Source organism: Molothrus aeneus, chromosome 15 (genome assembly GCF_037042795.1).
Source record: "Molothrus aeneus isolate 106 chromosome 15, BPBGC_Maene_1.0, whole genome shotgun sequence".
NCBI lineage: Eukaryota > Metazoa > Chordata > Aves > Passeriformes > Icteridae > Molothrus > Molothrus aeneus.
Genome location: NC_089660.1, coordinates 14,825,740 through 14,849,845, shown reverse-complemented (window position 1 = coordinate 14,849,845; position 24,106 = coordinate 14,825,740). Strand labels below are relative to the sequence as shown.

Genomic DNA, 24,106 nt, shown 5'->3' with positions numbered 1-24,106 from the left:
TCTTTAATGCCTCTTCTTGCCCAGAAACTTTGAGATTTCAGGACTTCATCCAGCTGACCAGTTCCCATCAGGCCTCTAGACAACTGACTATTGTGCATGCTAAAAAATGAGCATTTGGGAGCCATCAGCTGTCCTGCACATGTGCAGGCCACATGCACAGCACCAGTGCAGCGAGCCCTGAGCTTCTCAGACAAGCCACACTTGCTGCACAGTGTGTGCCTGTGCACGACTGCCCAGGAAGTCCCCAACAAGGGACAGGGTGACGTTATGTATGACACACCATGTCATTTATCTTGAAATTAACTGTAAACACTTGTGCTTGCATGTTTCACAAAGAATGTGTTGGAAGCTCAAAATTGTCCAGATTTCTATTTTGGTTTTTCTTTTTTTTTTTTTCCCCTCTGTGATGGTTCTGTCTGGTTCTGCCCACCCTGCTCCAGAACTCAGCTTTCCTAGGCTGGTATGGAGGGTGCTATTCCAAGGAAATGTTGATGGTGGGTTCTCAAGAGAAGGCAGCTACAGAAGAACTTAGGTGGCAGCACTGCTTGAATATAGATATACTCTGAACATCTGCTTAGTAAATGTCATCCCATGCTAAGGGGAAAAAAACAAAGCTATTTTTTTTTCCTTACTTGAAAACAAACACTTATGTATTAGTCAGTTTTTAAAGATGTTCTAAGTAGTGAACTACTAATTTACTAAGAGAAACTATATTTCTTTGTAGTATATTTCTTATTGCAGAAGCAGCAGGCAAGATTTAAATCCCTGCTGAGCAGACAGCACACCTTTGATAGTAATCTTGTTTGTTGTAAGGGTTTTACATATATGGAAATGTCGGTAGTGTCTAATACTCAAGAAAATAGTACAGATAAAAGCTGTCCAGCTTTAGATGGCTCCTAAAAATAACTTGCCTGAATTTGTATTTATATTAGGAAGAAACACTTTATTCAAATTATCCAATCTTTTGTAGCTTTGTGCAGTTTTGTGTTACACATGCTGTGCTGACCTCTAGAAAGAGAATGAAGAGTGACTTGTTTGCCAGCCTGTGGCAATTGCTGCGAGCCAGGAGCCATGGGATGTGTGTGAAGGAAAACCAACAGAGTTAACACCCTGCTCCACTGTGATGTGTCCTGAGATGATGTGGCCATCTCCCTTTAAGAGCTGTTTTAACTGGCATGCAGGAGAATGTGCCTCTCAGCTTTTATAAAAATTAAATATGTTTCAAGGATAGGCTCGGCTTTTGGCTCATCTGTTTTTCTGCCATTTAATCAGGTTCACTTGTCTTTCAGGGAAATTTTATTGTGAGGAATTACCACTGAAGCATGGAATATGTCAGCTGCTTTGGATGACAGTGTTGAAGAAGCTTCAGGGATATTGTTTTTTGCTATGATATCTGCATTACCTATAATCTTATTTACTGAGCATCCAACTGCTCCTGTGCCCCCATCCTGAGGCGAGGGGTGTGTGTCTCTCCTTAAGGCTGTCTTCAGGGCTGGGAAGATGATTGCTAGTGAACTAGAGCAGGAAAAGAGCCTTTCCTTGGAATGATGGCCTGGCTGCCAAGGGAAGTCAGGTTCCAACAAAAGTATTTTCACTGTCAGAATGAGCTAAGGGCGTACACCGTCATTCTGTGCACAGGAGACTTCAGAGCTTTGCGAGCACTTTGTCTTCCTAAGCAGTGTAATTTCTGTCTTGCCTGGTCTGAACCAGCTGTTCCTTGTTCAAGAGCTGATCTCTTGTAGGCTCACACTTGACAGAGGGTGCTGGCCTCAGAATAGATAGTGCTGAGTGTTGGTGACATGCCTGGAGCTGGCTGTGCCTCGGCTCTGGAGAGGGAAAAGGAGAGGGACACGGCTCTGGCCCCCCTGGTTATCTCTGCAGCTTTGGGCACTGTGAGGCTTGACAGGGCTCTGGGGCTTTGCCCCTTTCTTCTGCTCACACTGCTGGTCAGAGTCATTGCCCTCTGCCTTTTGATCGGGGAAGGGAGAGGTTAATTTGGGAATCCAGGCAGGGTGATGCGCGCCTTCCCAAGCTTTTTGTTTCTGTGGATTTGGGATGGATGTGGGGATAGTGTTTTCTAATATCTTCTGAAGCAGCAAAAAGCTCAAGGGGTGACAGCTGAGTCCCTCTGGGAATTTTCCAACCTTGTGTCACTTGCCACTGAGCTCACAGACTGGATATTGCTGTATAAGGGCCACTGCACTGAGCTTTCGGTTCTTATGTAAGGGGTTCAATCTCAAGGCTTGATTAAGGTGGTTTCTATAAACAAATACAGTTTTACATGCAAATAATTCACTTTTATATGAGAAAAACAACTTCCTTGTTTTTTCAGACAAAGGCCAGGAGAGTTGAAGGTTAACTTGTGGTCTTGCTTGTGCTCTTTGACAAATTTGCCTTCACAAAGAAACACTTGAGTGTCAAATGTTTGCTTGTTACAGAAGGCAGTAGACAAGTAGCTGCTTTGCTGGCTGTGAAGGGGAACAATTCACTGGTTTGAGCAAAAATAGCTATCCAGGAGGGCAGGAATGCCTTAGGTAATTCCAAACTTCAATAATTGAAACATGAAGAAAACATTGCTGGAAATGAACAGGTTATTTAGGATGTGCTACTGCAAACAGGAAGGCCATATCCATAACTTGTGGTGAACATCTTACAGTGGTTTTCCTACTAGCCCTTCACCTAAAATACTTAATTTTTGTAGAAAAAAGGATGAGAGCATGTTTTGGGCACAACCTGAGATGCGAGTCCTAATGTAACTTAGCAATGTCAAATCTTTGGAGCGTTGTGAGGGTTTTGTGGTAATGCTGGCCATGATCCTTGTTGAGAACTTCCTCACCCACAGGATCAGAGCCTAGACTCCATAGACATGCACCACAAGTTTGTGGATAAAGATGCAGATAAAGAACAGATTATCTGTGTTCCCAAGTAAGTTAGTCATAAACCTGTCTTTTGAACTATTTTTAAGTCTGTGAAATAAGAAAGAAGGTTTATTGAAACAGGCAGACGTTTATGATGTGCAGCCACCAGCTTTATTTTGGGTCAGTAGGTCACTGTGTGTATGGTGTACTACAGGGCAACCCTACCTGCTGAGGGGCCAAAACTTAAACTTACCTTAAAAAAAAATACCTTGTGGCAGGACTTCCCATTTTCCCAGTGCTCTAGGACTTTGGGGGCGTGCTGCCTTTTTTGGCCCTCTTTAGGTAAAACATCTGAGTCTTAAACCGCACCAAATCAGAATGACCCTGCTTTTGTCTTATGAAGCAAATTTTTCCAAGTTTCGACTTTTGGTGCTGAACTTCGCTGCTCGAAGCCCAGCACTGACCCCAGCGGAGCGGCGGGACGGGAGGCGCTCGGGCCGGGGCGGGACGGGGACGCTGCCGGTGTGCGGGGAGCACAGCCCGGGCGGGACGGGGACGGTGCCGGTGTGCGGGGAGCACAGCCCGGGTGTCCCCGTGTCCCCGGCGCAGTGACGAGAAGTACAGCCCGGGTGTCCCGGACCGCTGTGTGGCGTGCAGCGCCCCGCTGTCCCCGTGTCCCCGGAGCGGTGTGCGGGGAGCACAGCCCGGGTGTCCCGGTGTCCCCATGTCCCCGGCAGCGTGCGGGGAGTGCAGTCCCGGTGTCCCCGGCCGAGCAGCCGCCGCCAGGGGGTACTCGGCGAGAGCGAACGCGGGCAACAAAAGGCGGCGCAGCCTCCCCGGCCGCAGGGGCAGCGCGGAGCCGCTGCGCGCCCGTTCCCGTGCTCCTGCCCGCACATTCCTTCCCGAAACCCGAACCGGGGCCGGGGGGGGGCTGGTCCCCGCTCCGGGAGCCGCGTCCCCCCGCCGCGGCGCCGGGCGGGGAAGGGAAGAAGGGGCTGCGAGGCGCCGCCGGGTGCCCTCCGCGCTGTGCCCGGCCGGCCCCGCTCCGCGCTGTCCCGGCCCCTTTGCCGGTCCCTGTCCCGGTCCCCGCGGGTCCCGAACTCGCGGCCGGCGGGCCCGGGCCGGGCGGGCGGTGACGTCAGGCGCGGCGGCCAATGGCGCGGCGGGGGGGGCGCGCCCCGCTCCATCCCCGCTCCGCGCTCGGCAGCGGCGGCAGCGCTGCTCCGGCACGGCTCGGCACGGCACAGCTACAGCACAGCCCGGCACAGCTACAGCACAGCCCGGCACGGCTCAGCACAGCCCCGCACGGCCCCGACACAGCCCGCGGCGGGGGCGGGCCCGCGGCGGAGGGGTCGCTGCGAAGCCCCGGCCGTCCCCTCCGCGGGTTACCTGCCCGGCCCAGGTGGGGCGGTGCAGAGCGGAGGAGGCTGTTTTGGAGGTTGCCGCCGCTCCTGATGGATGTTTTGTGTGTGTTTGCCTCTGCTCCCGGGTTCTCTTTCATCTGAAGACGCATCTGGCTCGAGCTCTGTTAAACTATCTGCCTTCTGGTACCGTTCGTAGATAACAGAAAGAAACCTGAGCCCGAAAGGCAATTCCCCACCTTGTTCCACCTAACGTGACCTTCTCGGGCGCCTTTGAAGCTTTGCTGGTGCTCCGGCGATGATGGCAGTGGTGGGTTCCCTTGGGCTGTACTAAGAGCCTCTTGTTTTCTTTTCCCTTTTTTCTTAGAGGCATTTCATCTTTAGGGGCCGGCTGCTCTCGCTCACTTTTATACCCACTGAAGCTATCGAGAACCATGTTGTCTGGTGGGAGAAGTGCGTTTCTGTGCCTTGGAACGATCCTGAGCTTTTGGAGCTTCGTGAGTTGGATGCCTGTTGGAGGATGCCCGCATAAGTGTACGTGTATTGCTTCCAACGTGGATTGTCATGGACTGGGACTCAAAACTGTGCCGAGGGATATTCCCAGGAATGCGGAGAGACTGTAAGTAAAAACCGTTAAGGGCTTCTCGAGCACTTGTAGCAACACCTGGGACGAGTTTCCCAACACCTGCCTATCAGTGCAGAGCACTCGGTAACAAGAGTTTCAGCAATCCAACACGGATTAATGTTTTCAGGAGGGAAGGGGAGGAGCTTTTCGGGACTTGCAGCGCTCCTGCCGCTGTGCCTTTGTACAAACGATCGGGTTCAGAGTTTCTCGGGAACTTTCAGCTGCCGCCTGATCGGGTTTTGCAGTGACTTGCTTGAAATGGAGTTCGGAGGTGTACCTGGAGTGCTCCCGGCTGTAATCGCTGTCAGTGCAAACACCAATTTAATATGCAATTAGAAATCTGGATGTTTTCACCTGGCGGCTGGTAGCAGTTTCTCCTTACTTTCTCAGCATGGTGATTTCATCACCATGGAAAACCGGCTGCTTCCATAAACTAATTCAAATGGAGAAGTCATATTAAACAGCCTCTAATTTCTGTTTTAAGCTGCTGCGGGGAAGCGGGGTATTCAATTTTTAATCTGCCTCAGGGTTTATGATAGCAACGTAACGCTGTGGGGAGCACGGAGAATAATGAATGTGTTCGTAGCGAATCCCCCGTACTGAAAGTTCTCGGGAGTTTTTTTAGCTGACTGTTTTTACTCGCTCAGTGAGTTCCTAGGGAGAAAGCTGAAAGCAAAGTTGAGTTCTCTGATAGAGTTCTGGCACTCGCTCGGTGCAGGGGACGGCGTCTCTGACGTGCCTTAATGCATAGCAGATGGCACAGCTCAGAGAGTGCCCGGTGCGAGACAGGGACACGGCCGGGGGGAAAATGTTAGAGGGACACGTCCATGGAGGGGTGTTAGAGGGACACGGCCATGGGGGGGGAATGTTAGAGGGACATGTCCATGGAGGGGTGTTAGAGGGACATGTCCATGGAGGGGTGTTAGAGGGACATGTCCCTGGGGGGGTGTTAGAGGGACATGTCCATGGAGGGGTGTTAGAGGGACACGGCCATGGGGGAAAATGTTAGAGGGACACGGCCATGGGGGAAAATGTTAGAGGGACATGTCCTGGGGGGGAATGTCAGAGGGACAGTCCGGGGGGGATGTTCAAGGGACATGTCCATGAGGGGGAATGTTCAAGGGTCACGTCCAGGCAGGGGTGTTAAAGGGACACGTTCATGCCAGGGGGTGTGTTGGAGGGACACGTTCATTGCGGGGGGGGGGGGGGGGGGGGGGATGTTAGAGGGACACATCTAGGGAGGGATGTTAAAGGGACATGTCCATGGGGGAAAGGTTAGAGGGACACGTCCAGGGAGGGGTGTTAAAGGGACATGTCTATGGGGGGAATGTTAAAGGGACGAATTCAGGGGGGATGTTAAAGGGACATATCCGGGGGCGAATGTTAAAGGGACGCACACGTTCATTCCAGGGGGGAATGTTAAGCGGACATGTCCAGGGAGAGGGGTATTCAAGGGACATGTCTATGGGGGGGAATGTTAAAGGGACATGTCTATGGGGGGAATGTTAAAGGGACATGTCTATGGGGGGGAATGTTAAAGGGACATGTCTATGGGGGGGAATGTTAAAGGGACATGTCTATGGGGGGGAATGTTAAAGGGACATGTCTATGGGGGGAATGTTAAAGGGACATGTCTATGGGGGGGAATGTTAAAGGGACATGTCTATGGGGGGAATGTTAAAGGGACATGTCTATGGGGGGAATGTTGAAGGGACATGTCTATGGGGGGAAGGTTAAAGGGACATGTCTATGGGGGGAAGGTTAAAGGGACGCACACGTTCTTTCCAGGGGGGAATGTTAAGGGGACATGTCCAGGGAGAGGGGTATTCAAGGGACATGTCTATGGGGGGGAATGTTAAAGGGACACATCCAGAGGGCAGTGTTAAAGGGCCACGTCCCGGGAGGAACGGTAATCAGAGCCCGGCCGGGCTGCGCAGCGCGCTGCGCTCCGGGGTGACCCCAGGAGAGCGCACTCGGCTGCACCTCCTGTGGGTTAGCCCCTGACTTAAAATGTTTTTGAACTTGTAAGCAAATGCTGTAGATTGTATGGCCTGACTTCCTGTTTTATTTCCTTCTGGGTCATAGACTTGGGGAAACTTCAAATTCTCAGGCAGTTTTTCCTCCGAGGAAGAAAGCTGGATGAGGTTACTAAGCAAACAAAGTTTGTGTGCAAAGAGCACTCCTAAAGGCTAAGTTCTGTCCCAGAATGAAATTTTATAGAATGCTTGGCTGTTTCTAAATGCATTTTATAGTGCTGAGAGCTCTTAAATGATAGCAATATGGAGCTTTCTTACTACACTATTCTACAACCTTTAATGTTTTGTGGCCGTATCAGCCCTCCTTTAACCTCAGCTGTGTGAGCAATAGCTTTCAGATGTCAGTGCTAGAGAAACCTTAACTTCTGTGCCTGAAACTGTGTACTCTAAAATTGGTGGGTAGCAACCTGGCATTTGAGAGCCAAAACCCCTAAATCTGGAACAACAAACCGCACAACAAGCCAGTACCAGGGGAGCATGCCAAGAATGTGTGATAACATGGGTGGTTTGTGTGCTTCGCTGGTGAGGCGTGTGAATGGCTTAAAAAGTTAAAGGCTAGAATGAAACTTTGAAATTGCAGGTTGAAGTGATTCACAAGCACAAGGTTAGTTGGCCACCTGAGAGCCATTTCATAAATGGTAATTTGTTGTAGCTGGAGTTTCAGGGGGGCTGAATTCATGTTGTTACTGGGTTTCATTTGTGAGAATGAACATCAGAGATGTGAACTTCCCCTGCCTGCTGCAGGAAGCTGAGCCAGAAGAAGAAGGCTCTTGGCCTTGGCAGGTTAAGTGTTAAAAAGAATGAAGGAGAGCATAATCGTTGTCTTGGTCTTGTTCTTTTTGGTGTTATTTACAGATTTAAATTTTAGATTAATGGCTGTGAAAAGAACAATAGTAGCGATTTCACAATATTCAGTTTGAACATTTAACCTCAGAGATACCACCACTGATAAATGTGAAATGTAGCTGTGTTGGATGGTTTGTTTGGGGTTTTTTTACATATATAAATAGCGTATTGTTGGATCATTCAGTGGCTGAAACCTTGTGGAAATAGGATACAGTAGGTAATGTGGTAACACTTTAATCTGTATTTTAAATACTGTTTTCAGTTTTCATTTCTGTCAGTCCATTGTGAGCCTCTCACTGCTTTTGTAGAGTTCACCAACATCTTCATTACAACTGTTTTAAAGCTTGTATCAGTTTCTTCAAATCTAGATTCCTACTAATTGCACCAACTTGGGCTTTCTGATGTAAGCAGCAGAGAGAAAAAGACTCTGAGTGTAAATTTTGCTCATGGGTGAAACATCAGTCAGCCACAGGATATATCAGAGTATCTGCCCTGTGGTCCACAGCAACCTGTAACTATTTATGACATAACAGTGGGTTGATGTGTAATCTTCTTACTCGTATGTTTAGCATGTAAATAAGACCAAATTGGTTATATCTGAAATCACAAAAATATTTTTAATCTCGGGGAAATGTTTATATGTTGAGAAAATAATTTTAGCAAGTTTCTTGATGGCCACACACGAAGTGCCTTTTTAAACTGTTATGCTCTGGAAAGGCATTTATTTCTCTCTGCATTCTCCTGAGCTAAAAATTCCACATACCTGTTCAAGTTGGAAACTTTTTGCTTTAATTAGTAAAAGATCTAATGGCACCACTTAAAATATTTTGCCACAGAGCTTTTAGAGTTATGTTTGGACAAATGTTACAGATTGTTTGGGCTAATGGAGCCAAGTTAAATATTATTCAAATTTGTGTTAATATGAAACCCAGGAAAACTGAAAATATGACATTAAGGAAACAATGGGAAATATCTTTAGGGGGAAAAGAATTTCTTATTGAGAAGTTCTATTAAATGAACTAGCTTTGATTACTGATTCTTCATGAGAAATGAGATGCATACTTGATTTCTTTTTTTTTTTCCTGAACGCTTTGAAGGTCTGTAGGTTTTGTACCTGTGATTTCTACCTTGAAGGAAATACTCAGATTAACAGTGATCACAGAAACAGAGTTATAAAACAATCCCATACTTCTGTTTTTAATTTTTACACAGACTGATCTTTAATAGTAACTTTGCAAATATAGCAAGCAGTGTTAGGTTTGTGCTGCAGTTTTTACCTTGTGATTACATTCTATGATGGCCTTCTATTTGTGTGGTTGAGATGGAAGCTTTGGCTCACCTCTCAGGAAGAACTAAAAAGAGGTGAAAACTGTCCTGCTGCACAGTGAAATTACTCAGTCTGGAGAAAAGAAGTGCTGAAGCAAATCCTTGTCACTTCCAGGAGCAACTTCCAATTCTGCTTTTTCTGGAGAAGGAATGCTCAGGATAGGCATCATCTTCCATATTTACAATATTTCCTCATATTGCAGAATGTGGTGCTGCACAGGGGTCCTTGAGCAGGATGGCAGAGCTGCCCTTGTGGTTGTTGTTAGTATTTACTGATCCCTCCCACACTTGGGAGCAGCTTAGCACCTCACCAAAAATAGAAGTGGACAGGGTTTTTGTGTTTTGGAGAAAAACTGGTAATTTATTAGACAACTCCTAGAGTGGGCATAGTGATTCTTATATTTTAGCTGGGCAACTGATAAGACATTTGACTGAATAAAGAAAGAAAATTTAGGGATATGTAAACACATCCATGAGAATCCTAAATATTTTACCTTTCTGAAATGTTCCTTAGGATTGCTCCATCAAACTCTCATAATCAGGGTTTCCTTAGTGGTGCTTCACTTCTCAGATGTGATTATTTATATAATTTCCTTCAGTGGAAATGTGTTCTATATATGTAAATTATACATGTGGCTCTTTATAACACTTAGTAAAGCTGATAGCCACATTCAGTTTGAGATGATGCATAAATGCAGTGAGCAGATCAAAGCCTGATAGCTGAGTTGAGTTTTTGGGCTCTGAAAGGAACCAGTGATACTGGGAAAGTGCTCAGGAGTCCTCTGGGTCAGTGTCTGCCTCCAGTTTGAACGTGAAGCATGAGCCTTTGTGAGCTTCCTCCCATTCATGTCTGCTTATCTCCCTGTCTGTTAGCAGCACATTACATATGTATAAAAGCTTATTTGGGGAATTGAACCATGTTTGAGTTCTTGATGAGTTTGTTTGGTGGCTTAGGCTCTTGTTTAATTGATAGCTCTCCTGTGTTAGTCATTGCTTTGTTTTGCCTTTCATTTGAAGGATTCTTTACCTTGCTAAATTGATAAAGCTTGCAGGACTAATCTGTTCTGTGCTTTGTCTGAGCAGCTAAATTGAGTGTGTCCACATTTAGGTGCAATTTAGAAGCTTAGTCATCTGCTTACTCCTGAGTTTTCATGTGGTCTGGGGTTTCTGTTACACAAATATATTATTATGGTGGTTTTGGCCTAGGTGCATGGAGCTGCTGAAGCTGCTCTGGCTTGTAATAAGTCTTCAACTTCCTCAATTCTGTCTCCAAATTAAATCTAAGCTCCTGTCTTGAATGCTTCCATATTCCTGCAGAAGGAGATGTTAAACACATGCAAATATAATTATGTGACTCTTACAATGACATTCTGCTTTTCTAGAGTTCTTCCCACTGGGGATTATCACTCATTTGTTTGTAGTAATTGTCTCCAAAACCTTGCATGGAGCATTTCTCAGATATTTTTTTCCCTAGGTCATGTGTCAGTAAGTGGATGTACATGGCTTGAACTTGGAAAACTTGCTCTTGGAGAGACTGATCCTGGGAAAACTCCACTGAATTCTCTGATTTTATGGGGATAATTCCCTTTTCCTAATGTAACTCTGACTAGCAGTGCTTGAGTGGATGTTGGCACAAACCTGGGTAGGATCAGCCTGGTGCTATTAAATTTGTGACATGGTTTTGAAGTGATGGGAGCAGGAAGGAGGATGGAATTAGCTCTTGTAAATTGGTAGCTGCAGAAGCAAGCAGTGGCCATTGTCATGTTGCCTGTATTTATTTGCACAAATTTGGATTAGATTTTGAGATGAAAGAGACCAGGCTACTTCCTGCAGGACTTTTTAATGAGCTTCTCTGAGACTATTTACTTTTATTCATTTTCTTACTTTTACAGCTGGGTATTGATTCATGCAAAGGAATTAGGCCAAAGGAAAATTGCCCCTCTGAAGAGCAGCTGTTGTCTTTTAGGAAGTCCTGAAATGCAGATGATGATATTGTTTTTATATCCCTGGAATTTGTGCACTGTATAGGTTTGGGGAAGCATGTAGCCAAAACTACAGGTGCAGCTTACCTGTGGGGGGATGTGAGGCCAATAAAAAAAGTAAATCCTGACACTCTTTTATTGGCACTGTAGTTGTATAAAACTCCTTGTGTTTTACACTGTCATTTGACCTTTACAGTGAGACCTACCTGTCATCTTTTGCCATGTCACTGCCAGGGTGCACACATTTCCAGCCATGTTTGAAACAAAAGTAGCTTTTCCTGCATGGACATTGACTGTATTTGTTGTATATTTGTTGTCTGTGTTTTCAAGGGTATTTAGGCTATTCCTCAACCTCCACAGAGCAGAGAAAAATGATTGTCTCACAGAAATCTCACAAGATGTTTGGGGATAATGATATAGGGACAAAGAACTTGGCTCTAATCAGGATATTCAGTGAGTAATTTCAGTGATTTCATGTAAAGAAGTGAGTTTGTGAAATCAGGATGTGTTCCCTCCCAGGAGCCAACAGCCCAAATGACTTGAAGCATGATTTTCCCCAAAGCCTCGATGAAGTTTGTGTTGCAGGATTTCCACAGTGTGGAGCAGCTGTGGGAATCCCCTCACACATCTTGAGGTCCCACAGCTCTCTGAAGGGCTTCTCTTTTCCTCTTGGGCTTATTGTCCATCCTGCAGGACAAAACAGGGAGGAGGAGACGCAGAAGTTTCTCACTTTGGGTGAGGAAGGAACATAAGTTTGGGGAGCAAAGCCAAAGTGAACCTCAAAGGGCAAAGCTTTTCCAAGAATGATGTTGGCAACATGATGGAGAAGGGCTGACTGCAAGGGACGTGGGGCAGAGGTTCCTTCAGGGCATTGTCTGTCTGTCCATCCTGCTAGAGGGCTGTAGATGGGGCAGTGGTGCTCAGAAAATGTTATCATGGTTTTATATATGGTTTTATAATAGTTTATAACAGTTTTATGCCCTGTCCTCTTGTGAGGTCTGAGGGTCAGGCTGGTGGAAATGTCTCCTGTCCTTGGCTCCTTTCTGCTCTGGGGTCACAGGGAGCCTTCCAGAAGTTCTCATTGATTCTTTATTCTCATTGCTTTGGCATGACCCAGTGTGGATTTTGATCTATGACTGCTCTGGTGACTCCCATCCCTCTTATGTTCACCAACACTTTGCCAATATCAAAGCAATATCAATTCTACTTTTTTGTTTGCTGTGTAAATCATATTTAGGGTAAGAAAAGGCTGGGTTCCAGTCATGTTTGGGTTGCAATATGGCCCAGGCTCTGTTTTCAGTATTTTTCAAGTCTTTTCTCCAGAGATCTGTAATGCTTTATTCCCAAGTCTGCTTTCAGTGTTTTCTAGTCAGACATATCATCATTTAAGATCTTGAATGGATCTTGTCAATAGCAAGAACTGCTTCTTCCCCATCAGCAAATGGCCTTGTAAGCAACTGACAGTTTGTCTAATGGCATTAAACACATCAAGGATAGGGGAGCAGCTCTGTGCTCTGCACTCAGTAAGTTTGAGATGGAGTTGAAGGCCATCTCCACAGAAAAGAGAATTTAAGAGATTGATTCTTACCTCTGCCAGTTATTTTCAGCTTTTTTTTTTTTCCCTGCAACTGAATCTGGTCTGTCAGTTGTCTCTGTCAGAATAAATTTTTGTGTTTTGCTTTTACACCATCTGTTTGATGGCTGCAATAGATGATTTTAATCTTATGATTGATAGATTTCTGGAGCTTTTAATTAGATTTTTACCTTTCTATTTGTGATCTACTTCTTTTTCTAAGACCCTAATTTTGTCTCTCAGGTAGAAATGAGACTGTAGCCATTGCTTCAAATTTCCTTTGCTGTTCACTGGTCAAGGGAGGATTTACAGTAAACATGAGTATGGTTAAAATGAGGCAGAAAAGTAAGTTTTAAGGCTGATCTTGTCTTGACTTTCCATTGACCAGCCTTCAAAATCTATCTGAAATTTTCTTCTAAGTAGATTATGGAATTGATGTTCTCAGCAGTTCATTTTTACCTGTTTTCCTCAACAGCTGCAGAAATTATTCTTAACTTTCTGTCCAAGGGACTCCTCAGGAGAGTCCTGTGGGATGCTGTGCCTGCCTTTATTCCTGCTTCAGCTGCCTGGAGAGGGATCAGCCTGGTGGAATTAGCAGCAGGGCACTGACAGAGCTCTCAACACCTGTAAATGCTGCTGGAGTGCAGCAGCACTGAGGACCTAGGGACACAAAAATATATAGTAGATTATATAAATTATATTATAATATCTATATAATATATAGATATTTGTCCCTGGTGGTGCCTCACTGGCTGCTCTGGTCAGTGTGGTTTGGGGCAGCAGTGTTGGATTTGGGAATTAATTGGAATTAATGTTGGATTTGGGTAGTAATTGGAATTAATGTTGGATTTGGGAATTAACTGCCCCTCTTTAGTGGTGTGGGGACACAGTGGTGGCACTGTGCTGTCTCTGCATCCCTGCAGTCACCCACAGCACAGGACACAGGAGCTCCTGCAGTTTCTCAGGATGTTTTCTCTGCACCTTTGCTTTTAGAGAGGCACAGATTGGTGATTCTGTTTCAGCCAGGGCTCCATGGAAGGGGAGGACAGGCTGCTCTGGAGGCCAATGGTTTGGGGATCAGTAACATTTTTAACAGCCTGTCGAGGTTCTTGCAGAAAATGTGGGCGGAGGATGGTGCTGAACTCCATTTCTGATAGATTAATTCTTCTTTTCATTCCATTCTGATGCTGTTTCTTGAGAGGAACAGACCTTGTTTAAAAAAAACCCAAAACAAAACAACAACAACAACAACAAAAACCAAAACAAAAAAAAAACCAAACAAAAAACCACCAATAAAACCAAACACCCCCCCAAAACCAACAAAAACCCCAAACAAAAAAAACCAACAACAAAAACATCAACAACCCAAAGAAACCCCCAAAAATATCAACAAAGAAAAACAACCCAACCCCCCCCCCCCCAAGCCAACAGTTTGTTTTACAAAACTTAAAATTTACTGTAATTTTAATTCTATCAGTTGAAAATACAGAGTGCAAGTTAGGCTGTGTTGGATTGAGGGCAGTGCCTGCTGTACTCACCAGTTCTGTTTCTTCCCTTTGCTCTTTTTTCTTTGCAGAAAATCCCTTGGGAAATCTTTGTTTGCACAGTGTGAAGGAATCTTGAGCTGTTGTAAGGGTGCTCCTAGGCATGATAACAGAAATGGTAATAAATTTCATATTAGTGGAGCTGAGGTTCTGATCTCCAAAATCACAGCACAATCAAATGCAGCTTTTAATGTGTGTCTCCAAGCTTTATTCAAGAGCTGGGTTCTGTCAAGGTTGGCTATTTCACTGTGGGGAGAGAGGCACAGAATAGAGTGTGGAAATCAACTTTCTTGTGAAATGTGTTAAAAGATAAGCATTTAACTATTAGGAATATAACATTTTGATAGCAGAAGCAAGGTGCATGCTAATAGTTAGGGGACTATTCCTGAATCCTTGGGCTTTTTCTGTGGGTCTTCTTCTGCTGTGGCAGGTAAGAGTGTGATAATTAACTGGTGTAGAATACAAGTGTTAATAGACTGTGAGCTATTTCTGGTGTACCTAATAAATAATCCTGAAAGTTTCAAAGGATACCATGAGTTGTGAGCCTTCCTCACTTTCTCAGCTCAGAGTAAAACCAAATATTTTAAGGCAGTTTAGCAAAACTGTCCTATTGAATTGTCATCTCTGACATTTTCTCTGGGTGTGCACTGGGCAATATTGAGCACTTCAAATATTTTAGCAGCTTTTTAAGTTGAAGTAGTACTTGGTTGTCTGTCTGCCTAAGAGGGGTTTTGGTGTTAGCAGGGTCGTATGTTACAGGATATCAAACTAATGAAAAAATTTGACTTTACTTGGAAAATTTTTTTCCACAAATAATTTGTCCCAAAATAGAAAATATTCCAATTCCTAACTTCAGTTTTCCTTTAAAGATTACAAAGGGCTTATCCAATAATGCAAGACTCTTCCTTAGAATTTTATATTGCCTTCCTTGGGATGTGCTGTCTTATTCAAGGTGAAAGAACAAAGAAATCCTGCATTGTTACCCATTCCCTATGTAAGAATATAATTTAACTTTACATTAATGATTTTTTCTGCTCTCCCAATAAGGAAACAGCAAACAGCAGTTTGCCCATTCTCTCTGGTTTAGGACAGAGTGTGTAGCATAGAAAGTTCACATAGCAGATGTGACCAGAGGACATCCAGCCCATTAAAGTAATCCTGCATATGTATGCACTGCTTGTCCACAGCCATGGAGACAGCAATGTTTAATTAAAGCAGTTGTGTTGTTTAAATATGACTCTGAGAAATTCCAGCAAGGAGATGATGAGTCCAGTTTGTGTCTTGTGCCTTCCTGTTTGTCCTGGAGCACGTTTTGCCTGGACTTTAGTGGGAACTTAAATTAGGGATTTTCTCCAGTTTTGTGGTCTTTGGTCCATGTGATGGTTTTGTTTAGACTGGGGAGGCATTATATTAGGAAGGTTTTTTTGAAATGCTGATTTTGGCCAAACCTGGATGAAACACCTTTCTTTGGGGTGGGCAGGAGTGGTTACAGCATCACTGAGCAATGTGGGAGCCTCTGGGTCACAAGCTTGTGTGAAATTGTTGTGGAGTGGTGAGAAGAGGCCCTGGCAGTCTCATCCTCTTGAAGTGGTGGAGCTGGTTGGAGGTGGGGTTTGGAGAGCACAGCTGGGCACAAGGGAGAGCTCACTGTGAGGCAATTGTGCATTTCAGAAAGGCCTAGGTAAATGCAGCAGGGAGGTTTGCTGGAGACCAGAAAAAAGAGGTGGAAAAATAAAAATGATGGAAGGGAAATTCTTGAGCAAAGAGAACTTGTTTTCCAGAAGTGGAAATAGATACTGAGAAATAAGGCCCTAAGGGAAAGGCTGGCTCTTGAGAGAGATGAAAACACACATCTGGATATAAATTACCCAGATAAGAATGTGAAAGTGTAGGAAACAGCCCAATGATCCTTTGGAGCTTTGAGTTTTAATAGATAACATGTGAAAAGGCAAGAGAAGATAAGGAGCAGTCAGAAGGGTTTTATGGATTTTTTGGGGGTTAGTTTAGCATTGGTTGTGGTTTTATTTTCATTTTTTCCCTCTCTGGAAAGTTTTTAGCTAATGGCTTAGGAAGTTTTTTTAGAAGATGAAAATGGATTGTTCCCAGTTAATATTAACTTCATTTTATAGAATAGATAATTTCCAAGCTGGTTCTTCCATAGCCCTCATGGATGCAGCAGGGTCAGTACAAAGTGGTTTTATAAGCACAAGGAGTTTCAGTAACTTGAAACATCAGATTTCTGTGCAAAGGCTTTAGGAAAACTTGAGTTTTGTGTTCATTTAGCAAACACTGTGAAATCAATTCAGCTTTACTGCAGCATGCAAAAAACCAAAAGTGGGATGAGGATGGGGGACAAGGAAGGTGGGAATCCACTCAAGAGTGAAGAAAATTGCTTGTAAACTGGTTGCAACATCTGGTTGCTAACATCAAGTCAATACAACCCTTCCTTCAAAATTCATTTTACATATTAAAACTGTCCTGCACATTTTATTGCAACATTTTGGCTTCCTCTGCTCCTCAGTGGCCTCTGCAGACATGTTACACTCAGTGTGCTGGTGCTAGGAATGAATAGAGTTGGTGAAACTGGATGCTTTTCACATTAAAAAACCCAAAGCCCTGAACAGCAACAAAAAGAAAAACCCCAAACATAAACAGAGATCTCTCTTACCTTTCCAGGAAAAGATCTGGGAAGGGTTTCTAGTCTGTGCATGTCTGAAAGTGAGCAGGGTGATGAAATCAAGGCTTGATTTTCATGCCAGGATTCACTAAAATAATTTGTTTGTTCATGGGATGTCTTCCCAAGTTATCAAGGATTTACAGCAGTGAGGAGCAGGTGTGAAATATTGCAAGTCTGAAATATCAGTTTGTCTGCATTAGTGGAGAACACCCAAACACTGCAGTTTCTTCACTGTGACCTATTCAGTCACACACCACAATTAAGTGAAACACAAACTTAAAGCAAAGTGTGTTTTGCTGAAGTTTGCAGCAATGCTTTTTGCCCAGATGAGTCCAGAAGTGTCAAACACTGAAGCACATCTCTGTTGATATCCTGATGGGGTTGTCCATGTGGTGGCTGAGTGAAAATATGGCCCAGAGAATGCTTGAGCTGCTCTGATTTCTGCCTGAGCTTTGGAGCAGCCCTGGGCTGGGCTGGCCACCTGAAATCCCTGCTACCAGCTGGTCCTGCTGGACAGGGAAGAAGAGCTGCAGTTGGAGGAGTTTAGTAGGAATGGCTAAACAAGATCAAGAATTGAAAAGAAGTGAAGAAGTGACCTTTTGTGTGTGCAGTTGTTAACCTTGGGGTTTAATTTTTAGTATGAATTGAAATGATGCTTGAGCTAATGTGGCACAGAACTGTACTTGCTGCTCTTTATGATGTGCACACCCTGTCTTCATATTAAACCATATTTCTGAGGCAGCTGTATTTCAAAGCATTTTCTATTTTTTATGCTTCATATTTAAAGTTTTCTGCCATTCCCTGAATTCACCCTGAAACAAAAGACAACAAATACTTGTTTTACCTTTTCCTCTGCAGAAAATGCAGACTCATGCAATCACTAAGGTCAGAAGGGATTTCATGAGGTCTCCTGGCTCAGGCTCTGCTCAAAGCAGAACGTGGAATTCACATAGAATTCAGAACATTCCATCCAGAACATGGAATTCAGACACAAAATGTCTGTCTGGGTCTGGAAAAGCAGAAATTGCCTCCTGTAGTGTTTTCAGTGACTTTTCCAGTACCAAACTGGGGCTGCTGCTGAGCAGCCTGTCCTTTGCCATTTTGTGCTTTTTAACCTTTCCAAGGCAGAGGTGACCTTTGCCAGTGTTGGAGGTGTCAGGGCAAGGCTGGGCTGTACCAGCCTGATCTGTGCCCCAGCAGCTGTGTCCTGTCTTCCTGCAGCCTTGGCCAGGAGCTCTCAAGGGATGTTTGACTTGATCCCCTGCCCCTCCTGGCTGTTCCTCTCCTCCTTGGCCACCAGAACATGGGAGGCTGTGCTGGTGAAGGCTCTGAGCGCCTCAGTCTGTCACTGAACCATCACACCTTGTTTCTTATTTTATTATTTTAGTTGAGGTGTTAGGGCATGGGCTGGACTCGACGATTTTGGAGGTCTCTTCCAACCCAGTCATTCTGTGAATTATTTTACAGCTGATGCACTGCTGGGAGCTTTTCTTGGTGACCCTTGCCAGCTTGAGCTCCAGATGAGCTCTGACTTTGCTCAGACCATCACTGGAGGTTTGGGCAGTGTTCCTGCACCCCTGGGTGTGTTTGTCCTCTCCCTCCTGTGCTGGAGCTCCATCTCCAGGTGCCTCTTCAGCCCAGGTGTGCCCTGGCACCCAAGGAAGGGCCAGGACAGCCTCAGCCTCTCATTCTTCCTGCAGTGTCTGTGTCTTTCAGCAGGGCACAGGTGACACTGCCAGAGCAGATCTGGAGCACATCAAGAGCAAGTTCAGACTCTGGGGACAAGGTGAAGGACACAGGAGTGTAAAATGCACTGTTAAACATTATGCTGTCAGCATAACCATTCCTTTATGTGGGTAATGAAACCTGTACACTCTAATTATTAGACAGGAATTCCTGCAGGCTGAGACAAACATGTATTTCCTTGGAAGAAGCAGAATACTTGAATTACTCAATCCATTATGCTGCTTTCTGTGGGCCTTGGTGTGACTTCCACTGCGGTCTGCTGTGGGGAATTCAGCCTGGAATTCAACTGCACAAGTTGCAAAAAGTGAAGATTTTTTTTTTTCTCCTGGATATTTCTTAACATTTGTAGTTTGCCAAATATTTTTTTTTCTTATTTTTATAAGGATGAGGGCAGAAGTGTGTTGTCTGCAAGCAGTTCCAGATCATTTGGACACTTAATGTGTGTTATTAACCAAGCACTGCTGTCATGGGTGTAAGAATGGACAGCTTATTCACAAAATTAGGGCACTTAACTTCCAAGGTCCGTTTTTCTCATTGTTCAGGCAGAAAGAAAACACTCTGACTCATACCTGAAAGCCTTCTCTAATCAGAACAGAGCACCCAATCTTTTTTGAATTAAAAGCTGCTGTTGTAGGTGTGTTACAAACCTACAATGGACTGCAGCATGGGATTCGCACACTCCAACTATTGTGTGGCTGTTTAATTGCTATTTAAATTTTCCTGAGGACTGAAACTATCCAGGGTCGCACACGTGGTATCCAACAACTACAGCAGAAATTCAGAAATGGTGTGAGTAGTGGGTTGGTTGTTACTCTTGTACAAGGTGTATCCCACATTGCTGGATCCCAGTGTTGCTGTGTGGATCTGTGCAGTTCTTGTTGCTGAAACTGTGCAGAATATTTGGGAAGCGCTGGTGGCTGTAGCAGGGCTTGTTTTTTTCTCTCTTACTGTTTCTCCACCTGTCCCTTGTTCCCACTGCAGATCAGGGAAGGGGGTCTGCAGTCTCCAAGCTGCTGGTTATAGTTTGCAGTAGGATCTCCCCCTCTTTAATTTAATTCAACAAACCCAGGTGTCTCAGCCTCTGTTCAAACGTCACCAGACAGATTCCTGAGAGTCTCTTTCCTGTCCTGAGAGCCTGCACTGACCCAGGATTTTAGATGGGCTGTCAAAAACCCACAGGACACACAGCAGTGAATTATTCCAAATTCTCAACCCCTCTGTCTGTGGTTGAGGTGGCCTTTGCTGCTCCAAGGGCCACTGCTGGAGTTTTGGGGCACAGTGGGGCTCCAGGAGAGTTTGCTGCAAAGCATCTTGCTGCTCGTGCCCTGCCCCACCTGGGCTGGTTGCATGGGTTTATTCCCTCTCAGGTGGAGGGCTTTCAGTATTTTTCTTCTATTGAACTAAATGATGTGAAAGGTTCAGGGTGTGCCAGTCTTTCTAGAGCTCAGTAGAAATAAAAATAAATTCTCATGCTCCTTTGCAAAGTCAGCTGATTAGAAGAAAAAATAACAAATCTTATAGAGATGAAATGTACTATTTTTTTAAAAAATGGATTTACCTCGGCTGAATATGATTTTGAAGTTTTTGTCTTTCCTTAGAAGTGAGGTTCATACTTGCCCATGTGATTTGGAAACTAGTGGAATTTGTGTATTTCATAAAACCCAGTCCCAGGAATTCATTTCCTGCATTGCAAAACTGGAGATGAAAATATGTTCAATCTGAAGATATGCAGATTGTGCTGCCAGAGGGCTTTGGGATGGTGTTATAATTGAGTAGTTTATCACAGGAACTTTGAAGTTCTTGGATTGAAGGCAAAAGAGAGAATTGCCAAGTGCTTTCTGTTAGGAATTATGGTCATTTAAGGTTGAGAGGCTGGTGGCAGTTCATACCCATTAAAGAAAATTAGCTGCACAGCAGAAATCGGAAAATGGTTAAAATAATAAAACAGACACTGGGTGTGTGAGGACTGGAAAGGGCAGCCAGAATCTGGTCTCTGGGTGCATTCACACATGGGAGTGCATTTTTGTCCCTTTCCTGGTCCTGGTTTTAACATGATCCCAAACCAAGAACTAAAGCACTCCTAAAGAAGGGAGGCTTTACTCAACCTCCAGCTCTTCCTCCAGCTTTTAGCTTTCCTAAAAATCAAGGTTTTCCTCATGGCTTTAAGTTTCTGGAGTGCAAGAGATAGCCAGGTCAAGGGTGAAAAATGCAGGTTTGTTCAGCTCAGGTGCTCTTAGCTGGGCTGGTGACTGGGGATGGGGAAAACAAAGCACAGAAAAACTTGCAGGGGCTGACTCAGCTGCCACTCGGGATGCTTTGGGCTGACCAAGTCCTTCAGCAATGCAGTGGCACAGAAAAAAACCTTTTTTTCTCAGGAGCGAGGGCTGCTTGAGTTACTTGGAGGAATTGGGCTAATGAAAAACATCAGCAACTCCTTAGATCCAGGGATCTGGATTAATTCATTATCACTTGGATTTTGGCTCCCGTGTTTTCAATGTTCATTTGCCATTTAAAATAAACCCTTTGGAATGTGGTACAGATTAATCCTAGCACAGGATGTGTGCTGGCACTTCAAAACAGGTGCTCTTGTGTTTCTTGGGAAATTATTTTTCTTCTGTTCTTCATGAACATTTGGAAGTTGCATGAATTGTGTCCCAGGTGAGGTTTGTTTGGATGGGAATTCTAGATGGTGGGTTGGATCCTGACCTGTTTTTAGGGAGAACAAGAGAGGTTTTTATTAATTCCTAACTTTGTTCTGAGACACACAAGTTTTATGCATTCCTTCTTGAAAAATACAAAAAAAATGAGGTGAAGAGAAATTCATCTTCCCTGTAGATTGTGTGTGGGGTGTTGGTTGAATCCAGATTCCTTTCAGAGTGTTGGGTTCTGGGCTGATTTGTTTGTCCCTACTTTGAACTGGTGCGTGGTAACCACTTTGAAAACGTAGCAGGAACAGAAACTCAGCTTTGTGTTTGAGGTTCTGTGACTAGAAATGAACATTTACCTTACTTAGGAAGCAGCTGGACAGGAAAGAATCCTAGTGCTGTTTAACTTGGGTAAGAGCTGGTTTTTGAAGTGTATGGCAGTTCATTTTTCCTTAAATACAGTTTCCCTACTGCCCTTATTGAATTCTTTATTGATGTAAATGAAGAAATATCTGAGGACTGCAATAAAGTCTGGTGCTCCTTCTCCTTAGATGGCAGGTTATTTTTGTTTTCCATGGGTTTTTCATTTTGTCTAATGTTGTCTTAGGTTAAAGACAAATAATATTAATTAGACAATAAATATTTTTCAAAATATTGCCCATCTAGGACTTGTGCTTGTCACTGAAATGCTAAATCAGCTACTGCCATGAAATTATTGGGCATCAATGATCTTCAGTTTTATTGTTAGGAATGTCACTATTTGCCAGATGGGCACCTGAGAATTCTCTGAAATAGAGGCAAATTTATTCTTTTTGAGCAGTTATTGACAATAAATGGCTTTAACCAAGTGCAACAACTGTGTTCCTTCTAGAAAGGGAGCTAAGTTTAGGCAATTTCTTTTCTGACCAAAAGGAAACAGCATTAGGCCTGAAGTCTGGTAGTTTTTCAGATCAGAAAAAAATACTGTTGTATTTTTTTAAAGCACAGAATAGAGCCTTGTCTTAAAGCAAGCACAGCATTTGCAGAAAGAACATCAGAGTCAGTGTGTTTTGTGCCCGTGTATCAGAGGCTGCAGAACCAAACCATTACAGAGCTGTAGGGAGAGAACTGGTTTGTGCTTTAGAAAGACTCAGCAATTTGGCTTCTCTGTGCCTGGGAAGCACAACTGGGCAACCAGAGCTCTGAAATGATTAAAGGACCCCAAACCCATAATCTTGAAGATGTTGAGGAATTAAGTCAGGGATTGATCTGGGTATGTTTAAGACTCACCACTACGATGAGAGCCCAAGCTTTATTATCCAAATATCTTGGATGTTATAATAGAGAGAGGGTTCAGATGGTAGCAGATTAACATCTGACTACAATAGGAACTTGCTGTAGTCTGGCAGTGTTGCTTTGGATTTCTTCATCCTTGTATATAAAAGGATTTGAATGTTGTATAAGGTATTTTATCTCTACACACCTACAGAGTTACTGAGCTGAAGATTGTGCAAGACTTCAGCATCTGATTGCTGTTGTTATTGGCTCTTCTGTAAGAGCTGCTCTGCTCCTTGTGGGGTGATGGGGTGTCAGATCAGCCCTGACTCTGTGCACCAGGGAGGGGAGGAGGCTCCAGGCTGTCCGGGATGAGCGGCTGCGACTGCCAAGGCTGGAGAGCCTGGAAGGCTGAGGCACAAAGTGTGAGGAGACAAGTGGATTTACTTCTCCAGGCAGGAGCTTCGTCCAGTCCAAGGAAGAGGATGGGGGCTGAGACAGCATCCGGATGTTTTGGAAGAGTTGAGTGGCTGAGCAGAGTAATTATCAACTGAAATTTAAGTAATGTAGCAGAGGAAATCTGTGCACTCCTGGGAATGCTAGTGCTTTAAGACATTGAAAAGTCTGTCTTAAATTCACTGATTGTCTTTAGAGAAGAATGAAGGATGAAGCAATTCAGAGGAATTATTGCAGTGAAGCAGGATTTGCTCCAGTTGCTCCAAGCATCCCTGTTTGTAATAAGTGTGTATGTTGTGTGACTCAGTCTTCAGCATCTACAAAATATGTGTTGAATTAAATTGTTATTAGAACATAGCAGGACATGTTTATGAGTAAAGCTCCCTTAATAGCTCATCTGAACTCACTTTCATGATGTCTTGTACCATTCTAGTCCAATTCATGTTTCTAGTCTCACTGAAATAATTCCTTCCACGTCTGTTTTCTTAAAGCTACCACTGTAGCTGCACTGTTCTTAGCATGCTTTATTCTACAAATTATGCTAAAATAAATTAATAAATTGACAAGGCAGACCTAATGTCAAGAGCTTTACCAAAGCTGGTATAGATGTCATTTCTGATTTCTTTTTAATGGAGTGATAATCAGCTTTGCTGGTGACACTCCAGAAGAGACCTGTATTCCTTAATCAAGTTTTTTTAGATGTTGTTAATTGATTAGACTATCTTATTTGAATGTGAAATAACCAAGAGTAGTAGCTGGCACTGTGGGAGAGATGTTTTGAGTAGGATTCAAGATCTTCTTGGCCCCACATATGACCCAAAATGCAGGAATTCTGCATAATAAGAATATTACGTAGAATTATTTCATCTGGACATAGATAAGTGTTGAAGTGAAATGTAAATAAATTTGCCTGCATGGTATTATTTTCTTCATATCTTAGACCCAGATGATTTCTTTTCCAAGAAATCTGTTTGGTTCCAAGAGTCCTTTTGAACACTGATGTGTTTGAAAGCCAACCAAGATTACATGTTAAGGTTTAGCTCTTTGTAGTTGAAACCCACTAGCGAGCCCATAATCAGCTGCCAAACTTTATAAAGGAAACATAAAATATTATGTTGCCCACAAATACCAGCTGTAAACCACTAATGTCTGCATTAGTTCAGTAACTTCAGAGTCA

At 44.0% G+C, this 24,106-nt stretch overlaps 1 protein-coding gene across 2 annotated transcripts in view; it reads left to right on the top strand.

The window, feature by feature from the left end:
- The first annotated feature begins 4,337 nt into the window (after window positions 1–4,337).
- The window catches only part of SLIT3 (slit guidance ligand 3), a 491,996-nt gene continuing 472,227 nt past the window's right edge, over window positions 4,338–24,106 (top strand). The window contains exons 1-2 of one of the 2 annotated variants that reach the window (XM_066559985.1): window positions 4,359–4,405; window positions 4,589–4,838. In XM_066559985.1, the coding sequence (XP_066416082.1) occupies window positions 4,654–4,838 (185 nt within the window). In that variant the 5' untranslated portion in view covers window positions 4,359–4,405; window positions 4,589–4,653. Of the gene's footprint in view, window positions 4,839–24,106 lie in introns of both variants that reach the window. The other variant, XM_066559986.1, reaches the window with a different exon arrangement.